Raw genomic sequence first — 21,539 nt, 5'->3', positions numbered from 1 at the left:
TATATAGATATATAGTGACTAGAGTTCCGGTGCACAAAAATTTGTGCACTCCCAGTGGGTCCCTAAGCCCGGCCTGTGCCCTCTCAAAGTCTGGGACCCCTCGGAGGATGACCACCTGATGGCTTAGGCCCGCTCCCTGGGGGATTGGGCCTAAGCTGGCAATCAGACATCCATCTGACATCCCGGGAGCCCTCGAGGGATGTCCACTTGCCAGCGGGGAGCAGGCCTAAGCTGCAGTTGGATATTGTTAGCGCTGCTGAGGAGGTGGGAGATGTTCCCACCACCACCGCTGTACTGGCAGCCGTCAGCCTGACTTGTAGCTGAGCAGAGTTCCCCCTGTGGGAGTGCACTGACCACCAGGGGGCAGCTCCTGCATTGAGTGTCTGCCCCCTGGTGGTCAGTGTGTGTCATATTGACCAGTCATTCCCAGTAGTTCTGCTGTTATGGTCAATTTGCATATTACCCTTTTATTATATAGGATAGAGGCTTGGTGCATGGGTGGGGGCGGGGTGGTTTGCCCTGAAGTGTGTCCCGGATCAGGGTGGGGGTGCCTGGCCATGGGGGTGCCTGGCCAGCCTGGGAGAGGGGATGATGTCTGTTTACAGGCTGGTCAAGGCCCCCCCCCCCACAGTGGGGACTCTCACCCCATGGAGGTTTGGCCAGCCTGGGTGAGGGGCTGAGGGCCATTTTCAGGCTGGCCAAGCCCCCCTGGCAACAGAAGCTCCCAGATTCTCCTTTTTTGTTTTTATTCTGAGGTTTATTTACCTTCTATAATTGAAACTTTGTAGCCTTGAGGGGAGCTCAGAGCCAGCCAGGGCGGGCGGGAGGGAAGCTTGGCTTCCTCCATCGCCAGGGGCAACACTAGCCTCCTGCTCGCTCCAGCTCCGTGGCCATGGCCGGCTGAAAGCAGGTATCTGGGGTTTATTTATCTTCTATAATTGAAACTTTGTTCCTTTGAGTGGAGCTCAGAGAAGGCCGCGGCAGGCGCTAAAGCTTGGCTTCCTCCATCATTGGGGCAACCAAGCCTCCTGCTCGCTCCAGCTCTGTGGCTGCCAGCCGACATCTTGGTTTGGTTAATTTGCATATAGTCACTTTGATTGGCTGGTGGGCATGGCTTAAGGTGTAGCAAAGGTATGGTCAATTTGCATGTCTGTCATTTATTAGATTAGATACTGCTACTGGTACAGAAAAAGATAACTGGGTCACAGCACAGAGTCCACAAAAAAGATTTCAGATCAGTGAAGAAATAATGCAATATTCAATAAAACATTTTAAGACAATAGGATCTTCATGTAGGGCAGAAGTTCTCAACCTGTGGGTCGCGACCCCTTTGGGTATTGAATGACCGTTTCACCGGAGTCGCCTGAGACCATCGGAAAACACCTATATAATTGCATATTGTTTTTGTGATTAATCACTATGCTTTAATTATGTTCAATTTGTAACAATGAAAATACATCCTGCATATCAGATATTTACATTACCATTCATACAGTAGCAAAATTACAGTTATGAAGTAGCAATAAAAATAATTTTATGGTTGGGGGTCACCACAACATGAGGAACTGTATTAAAGGGTCGCGGCATTGGGAAGGTTGAGAACCACTGATGTAGCGTGTATGTAGGTTCAGCATCCTGAACTTATAGAAGGGTAAATAGTTTTTTTTTTCAATTTGAGAAAACAAACCAGAAATGTTATAAAAATAACTAGAAGAAAATATCAGACTACCTTCATACTGTGAGGTGACAAAGGCCTTGCTAACAACATCCACACCCCATAAACAATGAGAAGATCAGCAGATATGGTGACAGACTGTCTACACACAGCCTACCCTTCACAGCCCTTGCCCTCTTCCACCCTAGATTGTCTTCTTCCTGTTAATTTATGGAACTCTTTTTATATTAAATAATATAATCCTAGTGGCTTTCATTGAAATTCAATGTTTCAAATATTCCCCAGTGTTCTTTCTATTGTCAATCCTCACCTAAGGATGTTTTTCTCATTATTTTTCGAAGAGAGTGGAAGGGAGGGGGCAAGAGGGAAGAAAGAGAGAGAGAAATAGGAATGTAAAAGAAACATATCAACTGGTTGACTCCTGCATAGTAGGTGCCCTGCTACCCAGGTACCTGCCCTTGTCCTGGAATCAACCTGGGACCCTGCGGTGCTTGGACTGATGCTCTAACTACTGAGAAACAGCGGCCATGGCCTGTGTTTTTGTCTTTAAGGAGACAGAACAGTGGAGTAGGAAGCACGGACTTCGCAGTCAGGCAGAACAGGGTCCTGCTTTTGCCTTTGCCACTGGGAGCTTAAGTCCATCTCCATCTATGGGAGAAGGTGGTACTATCTTCCTCACAGGATTGTGGGGACTGAATCACTCATGTATATGGAAAAATCTTCATCCTGTGCTTGGCATCAACCAGTGCTAAGTTTGCTAATGGTGTCACAGACAAGGTGGTCAAATCTATCAAAGTTTCTGCCTGTGTTATCAGGCTCAAAAAGCTATTTTCCACCACCAGATTATAAATATATTGCTTTTATTTTCTTCTAGTACTTATACAGGATCTATTTTTTTTACAATTATGTAAATATGTTTGTTTAAGATGAGAATATAGATCTGCTATTATTTCCCCCTCAAATAGAAAATAGCTTTTCTATTCCCATTTTTTCATTTTCTTCCACAGATTAGAATATTAAAATGTGACATTTCAAAAGTCTTAGGAACATACAGTTCTGAAGCCACTTGATCTTTACACATCTCTGCTCTGCTCCATGATGTGTTCACCTAGGTATTTCTCTCTTGGGGAAGCACATTTTAAAAAACTGTTTACCATATTTTTAAGTTCTTAAGGGAGGGGAATGCCTTACTATTGCCCTAAAAAAATGGTGACACAGCTCACAAAAGGAATAGGAACAGCATGGCTGGAAGACTCAGGGTAAGCTTCATGAAGAAAGATGAACCTGAGCTGACTTTTGGGAGATTCACAGGACTTTTCCAGGGAGAGCAAAATAAGGGAAATTTACATGAGCAAGGGCATAATAAAAAAAGAATAAAACATATCTCAGTGCTCATTATTGAAGAAGGGTATCAAGTAGGAGTAGCTGGGACAGGGGCTTTGATTTTCAGGTTGTGGGTTCTGAACCTCCTCTAAAGATGGAATATATATTGGAAATCTGAATTAACTATTGTCTTACCGTAATGAGACAGAAAAGTACAATAAAAAATGTTGTTACTGCAATCACAGGTGCTGCCATGATCATTTTGTTTTTATATCCTGGAACTTCTTTTCTGAGCTAGAAGAGGAAGAAGAAGGAGAAGGAGGCGGAGGAGGAGGAGGAGCAGGAGGAGCAGGAGAGGGTAAAGGAAAAGTGGGAGAGGAGGAGAGGGAAGAGGAGAGGGAGAAGAGGGATGGGGCAAGAAAGAAGTGTGGGGAGGAGTGGGAGGAAGGACAGGAGGAGGAGGAGGAGGAGGAGGAGAAAACAACAACATTAAAAAAAAGTCGCAGATATGGAAAGCATAAAAACGAACTATTCTCAAGCCTATTCTAATGAATTGCTAACTATTCTTGACTACTACTCTAAAACCCCACCCTTCCACATAGTTCTTAAGGAACATGCCAAATCTTATAGGCTCTTAAAGAACATATCAAATCTAATGTGTTATGTAATCTGAACATTAGCATTTTCTTGTACAATTTGTTTATATTGGAAGTTAGGTCCTCTTCTCATCTATCCTAGGAACAGTGGCACAAATCTCTAAATGAGCAAAGTGGAAGTTCACTGTCTAAGCCAAAGTCACATGATGAATACACAATTCAGACGAGGTGCCCCTGGTCTTCCTACCTGGGTACTTTCATGGCATGTCCTAAACTGACTATAAGTCCAGGTCAGGTGTTTCAGGACCTGTCCTCACCTCATTTAATGCCTTCTCTTCCTGCTCCCTGAGGGTTTGCATCCTCTCATCTTCCCATTGTTCCTCGTCCCACTCTGAGTTGGATATCTTTACTTCCTGCTGCTCAGTGAGCAGTCTCATCAGAAAGCCTATTCCAGAAAAGAGTTTCCTCGGTTAATTTTTGAAACTTGAATGGTTAAGTTCAGGTTTAAGAGAAGGATTTCATCTGTTGTTTTTCAAATGATTCAGGGACATATCTGCATCATGTACATTTGAAAGAGGCAGTTTAATGAATGGTAATAAAGTTGATTCTATATCTTCTAGATTTCCCTCCAAGAAATAATGCAGTTGGTAATTTAGTGCACTATTAACATCACTTTTATCATTAAAGTCTAGCTGCTCACTCATAATGGATGCGGAAGTGTCCCTGTTTTTGCCTGACGATGCCCTCTCTGGCTCAATGGTCAGCTCAGTGCTGGTGTTCTGCCGACCCTGTAATGTGTTCATAAGCGGTCCTTCTATTATGAGTTCTTCATCTGTCCAAAAAGAAGAAATCACTTTTGATATTGAAAGACTCACGGGACAGCTATTTGTCAGTCCACAGCCATACATCCCAGTCCAATATATAGGGAATCAGCAAGTATTTGAGTGCCATTTGGAGAGGAGAAAAATAAACCCCAACTTACATCTATGATTGTCGACAAAACAAAAGGAGAAACTGTCTCTTTTTTAAAAGTGGTTATTTACTTAGAACATTCCATAGCATGACATATGGTGACTATATTTAGGATTATTCCATTGGTTCCCAAGGGCCAATTGCTGGTTACTGGAGAAAAGCCAAGGCCAGAAAACCCACTCAGTTAGACGCTCTGCAGATCTACTGTGACTCCTCACATTCACGCACCCATCCTGTCCTGCTTCAGATGCAGAGGGGGCCTGAGCCTTCCTCTCTCCACTCTTCAGGATGCTTGTGTTCTTGCTACCATCACAGATGACCACAATTAACACCCATGGCTAACATGTCCTCATCTGGACACACCCTTCTCCACTAACCTACTGATTCCTCACTTGGGCCCTGCCTCCACATATGCCAGCCCCATAACAGACGGCTCTATACAGAAAAAAACAATATGTCTACCCTGGCTTTGTGCTTAAGATTTAGGCAGGCACTCGGGAAGTACGTTAAGAGACTTGCCAGGTTGTGTGCCACTGTGGAATCTTCTCTCTATATATAAAAGCCTAAGCAACCATCACAACCAAACAGACAACCGAACAGGCTGTGTGGGGCAACTAGGCTGGCAGGGGAGTTAAGTGAGGGGTGACCAAACGACCGAGCAGCAGGCTGCTTGGGGCGACAAGGCTGGCAAAAGGTTTAGTGAGGGGTGACCAAAGAACTGAGCAGCAGGCTGCGTGGGGCAATCAGGCCCATGGGGAACAGTTGTAGGCGACCGGGCCGGCAAGGGGGACAGTAAGTGGCGTCCAGGCTGGCAGAGGGGCAATTAGGGGCGACGAGGCTCGCTGGGGAAGGGCAGTTGGGGGCAACTAGGCCGGCAGGAGGTGCAGTTGGGGGTGACCAGGCCAGCAGGGGGGGCAGTTAGGGGTGATCAGGCAGGCAGGCAGGTGAGCAGTTAGGAGCCAGTGATCCCATATTTTGAGTCAGACATCCCTCGAGGGGTCCCGGATTGGAGAGGGTGCAGGCTGGGCTGAAGGGATCCCCCCCCCCATGCAGGAATTTCATGCACTGAGCCTCTAGTGTTCAATAAATCTATGAAATAATATTTGGGGTCCTAAAATACAGAAAGCGAGAAACAACTTTTGTCAGTTGCCGACTTTGCTATCATTTCATGTCATTTCTTATATTTTCAGCTGTACTTGGGGAACCATTCAAAGATTCTGACTGTGTGAAGCTCAAGTGTACCATTGTGCAGCTGGTACACAAGAATTTTCAGAAGAATTAAAAGTATTGCTGGTGGTGATAAGGGTGAGAGAAGGAGGTAACATCCTGGGAAAGAGGAGCATGGGCTTACGAAGAGCCCCAAACTGGGAGCTGGAGACCTGGGCTCTAGGTGACAGCTCTTAACCCTTTCTGATCTTGTTTTTATTCAACTGTAAAAGAAGATTAAAATGCCTATTCTGCCCACTGTTGGAACAGAAGGGTCAAATCATTGTTTTGAAAAATAAGCTACACTGATTTCATGTAAGTAGCACAGCAGTATTATTTATGATGTGCCCCAGGTTACAATGGAAACCTGTTTTTAAGCTATCTGGGCATGAAAGCACATTTGAGAAGTTATCAAGTAGCTGCGAATAAACCTAATGTGTAGAAAAATACTTAAAATCCCATGACAGTTTGGTGGATAGAACACCTTGTGATTCAGAGCAAGTTCAGAGTTGGACAGTCTAAAAAGAAAGAGCCCTCCCATGCCTTAGAAGGGCTGGGTAGCAGCTTCTGGTGATGGATCCAAAAACTCTCAGGTTCCAAATAAAACTTACATGAAACAGCATCATTTGTACTCTTTTCATAAACTTGCAAAAACAAACAAAATAAAAATGTATCTTTATCTGTCTACACTGCAAAGGGCAATTGAAACCTAATGCATACAAAAGAGTTTACAAACTGTTTCACAATAATGAACAAGTTCTCATTTGGAAGTAAAGCACCCAGCAGAGAGCACAACACACATGATGTGGCCAGTAATGGTAATACCCTTCCCTTCATCTGACTTTTAGCAAAGAGAAGTTCTTAAAATTTTAGAGTTGGACTCTGATTAAATGAATAAAAATAATACGGTTACTTTATTAGTTTAAAAATGTATCGTCATTGATTACAAATATAAAAAATTTATACTAATAAAAGGGTAATATGCTAATCAGACCGGACATCTTCCAGACAAAGCCAGGGTGGCAGGGGACGAGGCAGAGGCAGTTAGGAGTAATCAGGCCAGCAGGGGAGGGCAGTTAGGGGTGATCAGCAAGGCAGGTAGAATGGATAGGGGCAATTAGGCAGGCAGGCAGGTGATCAGTTAGGAGCCAGTGGTTCCGGATTGCGAGAGGGATGTCCCGGATTGGAGAGGGTGCAGACCACGCTAAGGGACCCCCCTGCCTGTGCACAATTTTGTGCACAGGGCCTCTAGTGAAAACATAAAATAAAAAAAAGTCTATCATTGGGCAATTCAGACTCACCACAAGGTATGCTGGTCACACATTCGGTCTCACAATGCAGTTTGACTGTCTTGGCAACAGCCTCAATATCATTTTTAAATTGGCAGAGGCAGCAGGCCAAATGGTTAGGTAAGATACTATAAATGGAAACATACAGAATTATATTAGTGACAAAGGAGTTACTTGGAAAATAGTTTTTTTTATTTTTATTTTTTTTATTATTTTTTTAAAAATATATTTTATTGATTTTTTACAGAGAGGAAGAGAGAGGGATAGAGAGTTAGAAACATCGATGAGAGAGAAACATTGATCAGCTGCCTTCTGCACACCCCCTACTGGGGATGTGCCCGCAACCAAGGTACATGCCCTTGGCTGGAATCGAACCTGGGACCTTTCAGTACGCAGGCTGACGCTCTAACCACTGAGCCAAACCGGTTAGGGTGGAAAATAGTTTTTTAAAAACTTAAACATACACCTACTGTATGACCCAACCATTCTACTTTCAGGTATTTACCAAAAGAAATAGAAATATATTTCCATAAACATACTTGTACATAAATATTCATAATAGCTTTATTTGTAATAGTCAAAAATTGGAACAAGTCAAATAGCCATCAATGTTGAAAAATACTGATATATCCATTATTAATGGAATACTATTCAGCAATAAAAAATGAATTATTGATATGCAAAACAACATGGACTAATCCTGTATAATAAAAGGCTACCTGGCAAATCGACCATATGACCTAACAACTGGTCACTATGATGCACTCTGACCACCAGGGGGTAGATGCTCAACACAGAAGCTGCCCCCTGGTGGTCAGTGCGCTGGCACAGGGGGAGTGCCTCTCAGCCAGAAGCTGGGCTCACAGCTGGTGAGTGCAATGGTGGTGGCTGCAGCCTCATCTGCATCCAGGGCAGTGCTAAGGATGTCTGAGTGCTGGCTTAGGCCCGCTTCCTACAGGGGGCCATCAATTGGGCTTCCCCCGAGAGCTGGGCTGAGAGACCCCACTCCAGTGCACGAATTTCGTGCATGAGGCCTCTAGTCTTAAAATAATCATCTGAGTAAAGGAAGCCAGTAAGAGAGAGTAGATACTATATGATTTTATTTATATAAAATTCTAGAAAATGCAAACTAATCTATAGCAATACAAAGCAGATCAATGGTTGCACGGAAATTGGGGAGGGCGAGGAGGAGTGGGAAGAAAAAAATATAAAAGGGACATGATACAGCTTTTTCAGGTCATAGACAGTTTGATTTTGATGATGGCTTTGTGGTGTACAGGAGGCAACCAATCAACCAATTGATGTGTCTCTCTCACACTGATGTTTCTCTCTCTCTCTCTCTCTCTCTCTCTCTCTCTCTCTCTCTCTCTCTTTCTCTCTCTCTCTCTCTCCCTCTCTTTCTTAACTTCCACCCCCATCTCTGGCTCCCTCCCATCACCACTAAAAATCAATGGGAAAAATATCTCCTGTTGAGTATTAAATAAAACCAAAAAACAGCCCAGCCTGCCGGTGTAGCTTAGAGGTTGAGCATCAAACTATGAACCAAGAGGTCACAATTGGATTCCTGGTCAGGTCAAAGGCCCGGGTGCAGACTCATTCCCCAGTAGGAGACGTGCAGGAAGCAGCTGATCAATGATTCTCTCATCATTGAGGTTTCTCTCTATCTCTCTCCCTCTGCCTCTCCCTCTCTGAAATAAAAAATATATTTTTAAAATATTTCTGGTCTTCATAGATACATTTAATAGCAGACACAACCTTGAAGAAGATATTTAGTAAACACATATCTTACAGAAAGGACTTTATATAAAACACTCTTAAAATTCAATAGTAAGATAAATATCTAATGAAAATGAATTTGAACAGACACCCCATTGAAAAATATATTTTCACATAGACATTCCATAACATCAGCTATTAGAGAAATGCAAATTAAAACCACACTGCAATACAAATGCATTCCTACTAGAAAGGCTAATTTTTTAAAAAAACAGAAATATAAAGCACAGGTGAAAATGTGGAGCAATTGCAACTCTCATCTACTGCTGGTGGGAAGGTGAGATGGTATAACCACTTTAGAACACAGTTTAGCAGTTTCTTCTTTACTAGTTAGATATGCACTCAGCATATGATGCAGCAATCCCACCCTTAGGTATTTTACCCAAAAGCAATGAAAACATATGTTCACACAAAAACCTGCATGTAAGTATTTTTAGCATCTTTATTCATAATAGCCAAAAAATTAGAAACAGCTCAAATATCCATTACCTGATTACTGCAGAAACAAACTGGTAACACGCAATTGGAATACTATGCAACAATAAAAAAGAAATGTACTACTGATAGATGCAACAACATAGATGGATCTCAAAAGGATCATGCTGCATGAAGGAAGCCAAACATAAAAAGCTACACTTGCCCTAACCGGTTTGGCTCAGTGGATAGAGCGTCGGCCTGCGGACTGAAGGGTCCCAGGTTCGATTCCGGTCAGGGGCATGTGCCTTGGTTGCAGGCACATCCCCAGTTGGGGGTGTGCAGGAGGGAGCTTAGCGATGTTTCTCTCTCGTCGATGTTTCTAACTCTCTGTCCCTCTCCCTTCCTCTCTGTAAAAAAATCAATAAAATATATATATTTTTAAAAAAGCTACACTCTACATCAAGCATGTCAATCTCGCAGCCCACAGCCACATGCCTCATTTATTTGGCCCATGTTAGCCTTTGAGTTTGACACACTTGCTCTCATGATTTCATTTATAAGACACTCTGTAAAAGGCAGGACTATAACAATAAAAAATCAGACTGGTGCTTGCCAGGGGCTGGAGGTGGGAAGAGTAACTGACTGCAAAGAAATATGAGGGGCCCTGTGGAGATGATAAAAGTGTTCTGGATCTCTAATGTGATGGTGGTACATTTATCAAAACTCACTAAACTGTACGCTTTAAACGAGAGAATTATATTAAATACAAATTATACCTCAATAAACCTGACTTAAGAAAATAAAAAAGAAAACCCAAAAGAACTAAGTGAAAATAAATATAAGAAAAATCAACTTACAGTTTTTCTAATCCAGGAGCTGTCATGAGAATGTTATCAAGTGTTGTCAATGTCACTTGTGTTCTTCCCATGTCTCTGAAGGAGAAAGACCAAACATGCATGATATGAACCCAAAGACAAAAATTCTATTCTTAAAAAGACACTTAACAACATCTGTTTACTTAAATTCTGGCTTCTCAGGCAAGCCAGCTCCATAATTCAAGGTGCTTTAGTTTACTTTCCATAGATAATCATTTTAGAGAGCTCTTCTTGAAGAAATTTAAATGTATTGCATCATCAAATTAATGTATTTTCATCATCAAATTAATGACTTTGGTGAACAGTACAATGTGTTATTTTGTTTTTGTGTTACCATCATCCTACTTCTCATTCTCTGTTCCAACCACTATGTGATCACTTTTTTAAAAAAAAGCACAGAATGTACATCTTATTCCTGTTTTCTTTCTGAGATCCATGGTATTTCTACATGCATCTATGTCTAAATGTGTTCTTCAACACTGCTCTCTTCCTCTGCCTTGTATAGTCTTTATCATTTTTCTGTGCCAATAAATCATTTTCAATAACCCAGTTAAAATTTAAATTATGAGTTTGTCAAAATGCAAAATTGTTCATCTTGAACAAAAGTAAGAAAGAACAGAAATCATCTCATGAGCCATGAAATTGTTGCAATACTTACAAATATTTCAATGCTGGCAAATTAAAAAGATATGGATCTTGAACAGTCATTAGAGGATTATGATGGAGAATTCTGAAAAATGCAATAGAATTAAAATTGCCTGCATTTTTAATAACTGCCATGAAAGTTTATTTTCATTTTGTTGGTTCACAATGAGAGGTTGAAAAAAATCATTTTCGGTCTATTCCCAGAGATCACCCTTAGAATCTGTAAAGCATTCTCTTTTGTTGTTGTTAATCTCACCTGAAGATATTTTTTCCACTTCTTTTTTTAGAGAGAGTGAGAGAGAAAGACAAAAGAAAACAACAACACATCGATGTGAGAGAGACACATGGGTTGGTTGCCTCCACCACATGACCCAATGAGGGCCAGAAATAGAACCTACAACTCAGCTATGTGCCCTAACCAGGTATGGAACCCAGAATCCCTTGTTGTATGGGCCAATGCTCCAACCACTGTATAACACAGGCCAGGGCTATAAAGGATTCTTTTTGGGGAACTACCCAAGTCTCTGAATGATAAAGTGGAGAAGAGAAAGTAAAAAAAAAAAAAAAAAAAAAAAAAAAAAGGAGGAAAGAAGTGTATAGCGAAGAACCTTTCAGATTGAAAGCCCTATTAGTGACTATGCTGACAGGAAGCTCCTGCTCTACAGGAAATACCATTTCTAATGTCCTCATAATTCAAGGTGCTTTTCTTTCATCTCCAGAAATTTTTTAAAATCCAGTGTAAACCACCCAGTTAAAGAGAAAAATAGACCTAATTCCTTGCTTTTGGAGCCACAAATGGAATAGAAGTAAGAGGAACTGGTGAAAGCCATGCTCCCATCACATACTCCCATGTGTATTCTTGCATCACAGGCTTTCTTATAATGTATGTAATCACCTATTTACTTGTCAATTTCTTGGACTATTAGTGCCTGACATTTACTAGGTATTCAATGGATGTTTGTTTAAAAAATAAATAATATTTTGATTACATATCAATCAAATAAATAAATTTTCTTAATTGACACAAACTTTTATTCCCAGTGCTGAAATAAATTTTCCTCTCAATTCAGTATTCCCGCCCCCCCCCCCCCGCCCAATTCTTGAAAACAAACAAGCCCATGCCAAAGGTCAGTTCTGGGAAAGCAGAGCATGGTATATATCAGTTAGACAAGTCTCTTGGACTCTTTGTACCTTAGTTTCCTCATTTAAAAAAGAAAAAAAAAAAAAGAATGGCTCTTAAGCCATTCTTCTCGAGTTCAAACTGAGCTTATTCCCAGCCAACCAATCACTGTATGAAGTTTTTACACATAGCTTTTTACATGTGTTCATCTTCTATTTCACTTACAACTTGTGTAACAGCTGCATTCCATGCCCAGTCTGAAATGTTCCAAAGTTCACTTTTGTAATTAAATTGCAACCAAGATTTCTATTTAAAAAAGACACAAGCAAAAGAAGAGAAAAAAATTCTTTCAGATCACTTATCCTTTAGCAGAGATTCTAATTTATCCTATCTAATAAAGAGGGAATATGCTAATTGACCCTCACACTGTCGCAAAGATGGTGGCACCCACAGCCAATAAGGAGGGAATATGGGAATTGACTGTCCCACCCTCAAAGATGGTGGCGCCCACAGCCAATAAGGAGGGAATATGGGAATTGCCTGCCCCACCCTCAAAGATAGCAGTGCCCACAGCCAATAAGGAGGGAATATGCTAATTGACTGACCCACCCTCAAATATGGCAGTACCCACAGCCACAAGATGGTGGCACCCAGGCCCCTGAGCCCTGCTGGGGTGGCAGGCATGCGGCAAGGCCGGGCCCGCCCCCAGGCAGGCCCAGCTGCTTCGTGTGCCTGTCTCAGGAGATCCCCAGTCCCCTCAGCCCCCTAGCCACCCATGGTCGGCCCGAGATGTAGGAAAGCCTCAGATGGTGACTGCCCAGCCACCCAGGGCCACCCAAGGCTCAGGTAACCAGGGCCACCTGAGGCTCAGGTAACCAGGGCCAGCCGAGGCTTGTGCTGCTGGCAGTGGCAGCAGCAGAGGTGTGATGGGGGAATCACCTTCCCCTGATCATCAGGTCGCCTCCTGCCCCTGAGGGCTCCGAGACTGTGAGAGGGGGCAGGCCAGGCTGAGGGACCTTCCTCCAGTGCATAAATTTTCCATACACCAGGCCTCTAGTATATGATAAAACAACCTCAATACTCCCTCTATACACTACAATTCTTACTATGGGAGATATTTGCTTATGGTTTATGCTTTCATGTTTATACATGTGGTGCATTAGATACAAAAAAAATGCTTGTATTAAACTGATCTATATTTCTCTGAAATAAGGTTACACAACCTCAACATTATTGACATTTTAGGCTAGATAACTCTTTATTATGGGAACTGTCCTTTGCCTTGAACAATAATTCTGGCCTCTGCCACTAGATGACAGTAGCAAATCTACAGTTCTGACAACTACAACTCTCTTTGGCTATTGCCAAGTGTCACCTGGTGCAAAATCACCCTGGTTGAGAACCACTGCAATAGAATGGTTCATTCTAAATGTGACAGAATTCTCACACTAATGTATGCTAGAGACAATTAGAATTTGCTATGTAACTTTAGTATTTTCTACTAATAAAATTTTAATCTTACTTCAAAACAAATAACGAAGAGGTTTACAATTGCGTTTTATAAAATTTCTAAACACAACGAAGTTATATTTATAACTTACATATATTGTAAAAGAGGTAATGATTCAAATGCATTCTTTTCAATAAATTCTATTTTATTGCAGGACAAGTCCCTAGAAAAAGTAAAAGAAAAATAGTGCTTCGATTATTATTAGGTATCTAATTGGTAGCAATAACTGATAGAGGATAGAATAATATTGAATACTTCGGTTTAGTCTAAACTCTAAACCTTAGGAATTGTGATTTCAACCATCCAGTCCTTTTACGCTGCCCTCACCTCTCTTAAGAGTATCACCTACAGGATCTTCATAAATACAACACACAACTATAGATCTTGATAGATTTTGAAGGTAATTTTTCCTGAGAGCAGAAGAATTGGTTAGAGGACCATTTGTGTTCTCATAAAATTTAGATTATGAGCTCAAAGTTTATATCTTTGTGTATATTTATGAATTTCTAACATTAAAAGAAAAAGTCTCACATCTACACACCTTCCTGGTTTACTTCTGTTTTTCTAGGCAAATTCAACACAGACACCAGATTAACACTCCAGAAGTGGTTCTCAAATACCAGAAGAAATAAAAGATGCCTTTTCACATAACTTAAAAGGAAGTGACTACTCTAAATAATACAGAACTTTAAACTAATACAGAATTTTGAACTAATGATACTTTCTATTATACTAATAGATTATATTAATAGAAGTTCATTTTTTTATTTTACATTGCTTTAATAACTTTTAATTTAATTGATTCCATTGTACAGAGGTGGGGTGACAGAAAACAACGTGGTGCTTGGTTTTTATTTGAAAACACCATCTCTTGTCTATAATTGACTGTCTTATTTCCATTGATTCCACTTTAGTCCCTCACTTTTCTCCTGGATGGGTCTAACTGTCTTCTGACTGGTGTTTCCATCTATAATCTCCCCCTGGCTAAACCATCCTGCACACAGTCACCAGATTAACACTCCAGAAGTGGTTCTCAAATACCAGCCAGCATCACTTGGGAACTTATTGAAGATGCAAATTCTCAATCTGACTCTGATTGACTGAATTAGTGACTGTGGGTGCAGCTTGAGTTCGAACAAGCCCTCCAAGTGACTCCGTTGTAGGCTAAAGTTTCTCTCCGAGCAATGCCGTGATAACGTAGTACTTGGCATTCAAAGTACTAGAAGATCTGGCTCTAATATCCTCCTCCCCCTATGTGTACTCTACAGCTACTCAAGGTATATTTTCCCAGGCTCCTTTTGCAAGCTTATTCTACTCAAGATATCTGTCCATTGATCCACAAGAGCCCTTCAAGGTCGTGTTCAAACAGCATTGCTCTACTGACATCTTTGCTGATCCAACATAAAGTCTTTTTTCCCTCTGCTGTCACCAAAATCAAATTTATATATCCATTTCTTACAAAATTTTAATAGAGTCACTTTTGCATCCTATTTCCTCTGAGTATAAACTCCTTAAAGTATGGACAGGGTCTTGCTCATCAGCATTGTCTACTGACATGCAAACAGGTGCAAACTGAAATATTTATCAAATAAACAAATAGCTGGGAAGTAGAGAGAAAAATGACTTTTAAAAGAAATGTAGTTTTATTATTTCATGGCTCCCCCTTGTGTGCCACTGCAGCACATAGTCTTCCATTTAGTACTTGTGCTCTATGGTTTGAGTTGATATGTTTATTTTCCCTATGAGACCATGAATTATCAGAAGGGTAGGAACCCTGACGTGCCTATCTTGTGCCTATAGTTCTAGGTACAGTGCTTGGCATGTTCTTTTTTAGATTGCTTATTGATTGGCATTTTTTAATGGATGGGAATACTTTATGCTAGCATGAAATAGTTAGCTTACAAAGTATTTCACAGTAGAAGTAATGAATGACCTAACCCAGTGGTTGGCAAACTCATTAGTCAACAGAGCCAAATATCAACAGTACTTCTTCAAAATAGACTCACCAGGCCGAAAATCGACATCTGTGCATGGGCCACGAAGTTTCAATCGCACTGCACGTGTGCACCCACACGTGGTATTTTGTGGCAGAGCCAAACTCAAGGGGCCAAAGGCCCGCATGTGGATCGAGAGCCACAGTTGGCCGACCATGAACCTAACCTATTGAGCAGTTATTTCATTTTATTTCCTTCAAACTGTATGGAAGGTTTGAAAGCAAGATAGCAAGAAGACCAATATAAAAGTGGATGTCCCTCTGAAGTTTGAAAGGTTTAATAATACAAATGACTATTTTTAGTGTCATGTGAGGCTCTTTATACCTACTTGCCTGAAGCCTTCCATATTTGCAGAAAGAATCCATTTGCTAAATAGCATCATTAATTAGCTTAATAAGGATTAATGACATACACAGCTCTGGGTGCCATGGACAAAGAATCATAGTTGAGTTTTTATAGTAAAGAACACCTCCCTATTTCTAAGTAAATAGGATACTAGGCAAGCATTTCTTCCTTGACAAGGAAGCTGAAGAGATTTTTATTTTGTAACTAGTGAAGTCAGGGGCATTTCTGATATACTTACTTAGTGGAGACATTTCTAACAATACCACTTAACCATCATTTTAAACATTTATTTTTAGTATTGGTATAACAATCCCTGCATTGATATCCTCAACACCAGTCTGCTCTCTTCGTAATTTAATATGTTCTTAATAATATTGTTTACATAAGTCATCTGCTAAAACATTTAATTGTAAATGTTAATCTAATTTAGAATCAATTATCAAAAAATTTTGGGTTAATGGCATTCAAATTAATGTAAATGCTTTATATTTTCTTGTCCTATAGGAGGCAATTTGAGGTTAAGCTAAATTCCTCTCATTTTACTAAATCAACATTTTAAAGCCTTTTATGTAAAGGTCAGACAGTAAATATTTTAGGCTTTGCAGGTCTCAAATAGTCTGTCTTGCATATTCTTCTTTGTTTCTTTTCTTTCAAAGCCCTTTAAAAGTGTGAAAATCCTTCTTAACTTATGTGCTGTAAGAAACAAACAATCTGGGGGAGAAGGGAGGCGGCCGGGGGAGAGGTAAATGGCGGGAAAAGGATACTTATGTAATACTTTAAAAAATAAAGAATTTAAATTAAAAAAATGTAATGAGCAATCATAGGCCCAATTTGATTCATGGGCCCTAAATGAAATATAAATATAAGCAGATGGTATATGAACACTTACATAACAAGGCTCATATGGGTGTGTATCATTACTCAGACCTCATCACCACTTTTACTCCATCACTGAAGAGTTTTTCCTACCTATATTTTGTCTAGAGCAGTGGTTCTCAACCTGTGGGTCGCGAACCCTTTGGAGGTTGAATGACCCTTTCACAGGGGTCGCCTAAGACCATCGAAAACACATATATAATTACATATTGTTTTTGTGATTAATCACTATGCTTTAATTATGTTCAATTTGTAACAATGAAAATACATCCTGCATATCAGATATTTACATTATGATTCATAACAGTAGCAAAATTACAGTTATGAAGTAGCAACGAAAATAATTTTATGGTTGGGGGTCACCACAACATGAGGAACTGTATTAAAGGGTCACGGCATTAGGAAGTTGAGAACCACTGGTCTAGAGGATTGTAAAACTGAAAATCCATAGGAGATATTAAATGCTAGAGATGAGCTACACAGACTTATGGAATTGCAGAATTTTATTGCTGGGAGAAATTGTAGAAATTTTTTCATTTGAACCCCTTATTTATTTTATAGATAATATAACTAAAATCTCATAAGTAAATACAATTAACTTACAAATAGTGGAGGGAAACCAGGCCTTCAAATGAATCTTTACGTAATTCTCTCAAATTATTTCCACTGAGATTTCTGAAAAATGAAAAGGTTATTTCTGGATCAAAATGCAAAATAACTACAACTATTTACTGTACAGAAATATATATGGGGAAACCTGGGTAATGGTGCCATTGAAATACCCTAATTTTTATTTAATTGAAGGAAAATAATCTGGTTGTTTTTTTTAATTCAAACCTTTCTTCTCACGTCTTCTTTGTGCAAATAATGGACCATTCTAGAAATGATTCACTTTCCCTTCCTCAGCTTTCTTTCTCTCCAAAGAACTTATCAATACTTGAAATTACATCTATCTAGTTAATACATATATATGTGTGTTTATATATACATATATTCATTTTCATATTATGTACTTGTGAACCCCTTGAGAACTGCTGTAATTTGTCTATTTTGTTTTTGGGCCTGTAATCCTGGTACATAAAACGGTTCCTGGCATGTAGCACATGTTCCATAAATACTTTTTCCATGATTTCAGAAAATGACAAACATCATTTTCAGTCTACTACTTTTATTTAAAACAAATCATCCATTTACTATCATTCATGAGAGTAAGTACAGCTTTACAGGAAAAGAAATGTCTTTCTTCTCCCCTACATTTGTGACTCTTAATCTTTGGAGACAAGAGCCCTGTGAGAATTTCATAAAAGCTAGGGGCCCTTTCCCTAGAAAACTACACTTTCTTGAATACATGCCAAAGTGTGCATGTAATTTCCATTTGCTGATTACCCCTTCAGGGCAGAGTCGGTGAATAGCATTGTATGGATTGAATTCAGGGGGCCAAACCTGAATGGGAAATAAAATTACATCTCTATTTTCACAAACGTCTACCAAAAATTAGCATTGCCCTGCATTGTGAATGTAGGCAACAAACCATAGTAGATTAGAAGTATAGTACTTCATTGGGTCTCCAATAAAATCACAGATGTTTTCATATAACGTATTTGTTGCAGATATCTCAAAATATCATTTATTCTCATCACTACATTGAAGTTATAACAGTTATTAGATCAACCACTATAGCTTGTGTTACTTAATATAAGAGGAGCAGATTTGACATGGCTGGTTTTGCTTAGTGGTTAGAGTGTTGGCCAACAAACCAAAAGGTCATGGGTTCGATTCCCAGTCAAGGGCACATACCTTGGTGGTAGGTTCAATCCCTAGCCCCAAACCAGCAGGAGGCAGTCAATCGATATCTCTTTCTCATGTCTTTCTCTCTCTCTCTTTCCCTCTTTCCACTCTCTCTGAAAAATATTAATGGAAAAAATATCTTCGGGCAAGGATTAAATAAAAACATAAAATAGAGAAGTAGTATCAATAATATTGTTATTGCTTTAATTTAAAAATATTTTTATTGACTTTACAGATGAAGAGAGAGAGAGTGAGAGAGAGAGAGAGAAACATCAATAATGAGAGAGAATCATTGATTGGTTTCCTCCTGCACAGCCCACACTGGGGATTGAGCCCACAACCGGGCATGTGTCCTCAATGAGAATCCCACCATCACCTCCTGGTTCATAGGATGACACTCAACCACGGAGCCACGCTGACTGGCCTATCAGTAATCTTTTTTAAAAAATATTTTGGCAATAGCTGGTTTAGCTCAGTGGATAGAGCGTCCACCAATAGACCAAAGGGTCCCAGGTTCAATCCGGTCAAGGGCACATACCTTGATTGCAGGCTCTTCCACAGCCCAAGCCTGGTCGGGACTCGTGCAGGAAGCAACCAATTGATGTGTCTCTCTCAAATTGATATTTCTCTCTGTCTTTACCTCCCTCTTACACTCTCTAAAAATCAATGGGAAAATATTCTCGGGTGAGGATTAAAAAAAGAAGAAGAATAGAAAAATAAAAAAATATTTTGAAATCCTCATTTTATAATAGATTCCCTTTATTTTCATATATATTTTAACTTATAAATGGTTTAAAAACATAGTACTCAAGAAAATAAGCTTCTGCCCTGGCTGGTTTGGCTCAGTGGATAGACCGTCGCCCTGTGGACTGAAGAGTCCTTGGTTCGATTCCAGCCAAGGGCAGTTGCCCAGGTTGTGGGCTCGATCCTCAGTAGGGGGTGTGCAGGAGGCAGCCAATCAGTGATTCTCTCTCACCATTGATGTTTCTCTCTCGCCCTCTCCCTTCCTCTATGAAATCAATAAAGAAATATATTTAAAAAAAAAAGAAAGAAAAGAAAAGAAGCTTCTGCAGATCACCAGAGAAATTTGGGAGGAAAATGGTAAGAAATGGTGCCCTGGGGGGTCCACTGAGGTTAGAAACCTCTTCCTTACAAGGCATAAATCTCAAGCTGACTTAGAAATCTTCAAACCCCCTGGCCAGCATGGCTCAGTGGTTGAGTGTCAACCTGTGAAGCAGGAGGTCACGGTTTGATTCCCAGTAGAGGTACATGCCCAGGTTGCGGGTTCAATCCCCAGTGTGGGGTGTGCAGGAGGCAGCTGATTCTCTCTCAGCATTCTATTTCTCTCTCTCCTTCTTCCTTTCTGAAATCAATAAAAAATATTTTTAAGAAATAAATGTTCAATAAATATATAAATGTATTTGAATTCACAAGTAATGAGATAAATTCAAACTTAGGTGGGACCGCCTTTATTCACCCATTAGATCAGCCAAAAAAAATGGAGACTATCTAGTGGTGGAAGGATAGAAGAAAACACATACTGTAGTTGCCCACTGATTGCAGTGTAAGTTGGCATAATTTCTTGGAGGGCAACTAAAATGTTGTATCAATAAAATTTCACCCCAACAGTTGCATTTCTAAATATCTATTCTACACAAATACCTGCCCGTGATCCCAAAGATGCATGCGCCCTAGCTGGTTTGGCTCAGTGGGTAGAGCACCAGCCTGCAGACTGAAAGGTCCCAGGTTCGATTCCAGTCAAGGGCACATGCCCAGGTTGCTGGCTCAATCCCCAGTAGGGGGTGTGCAGGAGGCAGACAATCAATGATTCTCTCTCATCATTGATGTTTCTATCTCTCTCTCCTCTCCCTTCCTCTCTGAAATGAATATATAACATGGAAAAATAAATTTTAAATAAAGAATGTATGTTGCATCAAATATGTGTAACAAGAAAACTGGACATAATCTAAACATCAATATGGAGATTATTAAACTATGGAATATTATGAAATAGTTTAAATGAATTGGGTAACCCTCTCTCTATCAAGAAGGAGACAACGTGTAAGATATGAGGTGAAAGAATCAAGTGGTAGGATGTTACCACTTATGTAAAAAAAAAAAAGATATGAAAATCACATAACATACCTATTTTGCTATCTGTAAATATGTGAGTAGGCAAATGCATGGAAAAAGGTCTGTACAGATATATAGTAAACAAAGTGTAGCAGTTACCTGAGGGTGGGGATGAGGGTACAAGCAGGGTTTCCACTATACCTGCTATTTCATTTTTATATATTGAAAAGATTATCATGTATTACTTATTATAATGGAAAATAAGTTTAAATTGACTCTGATTATAAAAAGGGACTACCAAATTTAATTTTTCAAATAAACAAAATTGCAATCAGTAGACATTGATTTGGAATACAGAGGGGGAAGTACCTTTTCTCAGAGCTACTGACCTCAAAATTCTGGACCAAGAAGGACCTCACAATGCAGTTAGTTTTTTAATTCATTTTTGGAGGGAATATACTCACAGTTTCTCAACCAAAGAGTATGACTTCCATGTACATTTTCCAATGTAAGAAATAGCATTTCCTTGCAAGTTTCTATGAAGAAACACAGTTAATATCATTGAATAGGTAAGAAATGAATGAACAGAATAAGTAAAACAATCATGCTAACCTTGATATTCAAATGCAGAAAACACAAGCTTTCTAATTTCCACAACGATCCGCTTCCCAGTTTGCACAATTAATAAAGATATAATGTAAGCTCTAGTTGGTTTGGCTCAATGGATAGAGCTTCAGCCTGCAGACTGAAGGGTCACAGGTTCAATTCTGGTCAAAGGCACATGCCTGGGTTGAGGGTCAATCCCCAGTAGGGGGAGTGTAGTAGGCAGCCGATCAATGATTCTCTCTCATCATTGATGTTTCCATCTCTCTCCCCCTCCCCCTTCTTCCCTGAAATCAATAAAAATACATTTATAAAGGCATAATGTGGTGCCCCTGGCACAAACTGAGGCATCTCCTCAGAACCTGAACTTCTTCTCTTGGATATGTAATGCCAGTTAATTACTTTGAATGCATTTTTTCCCCAAAATCACTTGTTTCTAAAATGACTCCTAGAAAT

The 21,539-nt window shown here is 40.0% G+C and overlaps 1 protein-coding gene across 1 annotated transcript in view; it reads right to left on the bottom strand.

The window, feature by feature from the left end:
* Positions 1 to 20,953, bottom strand: part of LRRC37B (leucine rich repeat containing 37B) — a 23,561-nt gene extending 2,608 nt beyond the window's left edge. The window contains exons 1-10 of the mRNA XM_014461698.2: positions 20,945 to 20,953; positions 17,223 to 17,294; positions 13,496 to 13,567; positions 12,120 to 12,200; positions 10,788 to 10,859; positions 10,112 to 10,186; positions 7,074 to 7,189; positions 4,295 to 4,426; positions 3,912 to 4,039; positions 3,194 to 3,292 (exon numbers count right to left, since the gene is read on the bottom strand). Of these exons, the coding sequence (XP_014317184.1) occupies positions 3,194 to 3,292; positions 3,912 to 4,039; positions 4,295 to 4,426; positions 7,074 to 7,189; positions 10,112 to 10,186; positions 10,788 to 10,859; positions 12,120 to 12,139 (642 nt within the window). The 5' untranslated portion in view covers positions 12,140 to 12,200; positions 13,496 to 13,567; positions 17,223 to 17,294; positions 20,945 to 20,953. The remainder of the gene's footprint in view (positions 1 to 3,193; positions 3,293 to 3,911; positions 4,040 to 4,294; positions 4,427 to 7,073; positions 7,190 to 10,111; positions 10,187 to 10,787; positions 10,860 to 12,119; positions 12,201 to 13,495; positions 13,568 to 17,222; positions 17,295 to 20,944) is intronic.
* Positions 20,954 to 21,539: the final 586 nt, after the last annotated feature.

Source organism: Myotis lucifugus, unplaced genomic scaffold, assembly GCF_000147115.1.
Source record: "Myotis lucifugus unplaced genomic scaffold, Myoluc2.0 scaffold_158, whole genome shotgun sequence".
Lineage (NCBI taxonomy): Eukaryota > Metazoa > Chordata > Mammalia > Chiroptera > Vespertilionidae > Myotis > Myotis lucifugus.
This window is presented reverse-complemented; position numbering and strand designations above follow the sequence as displayed.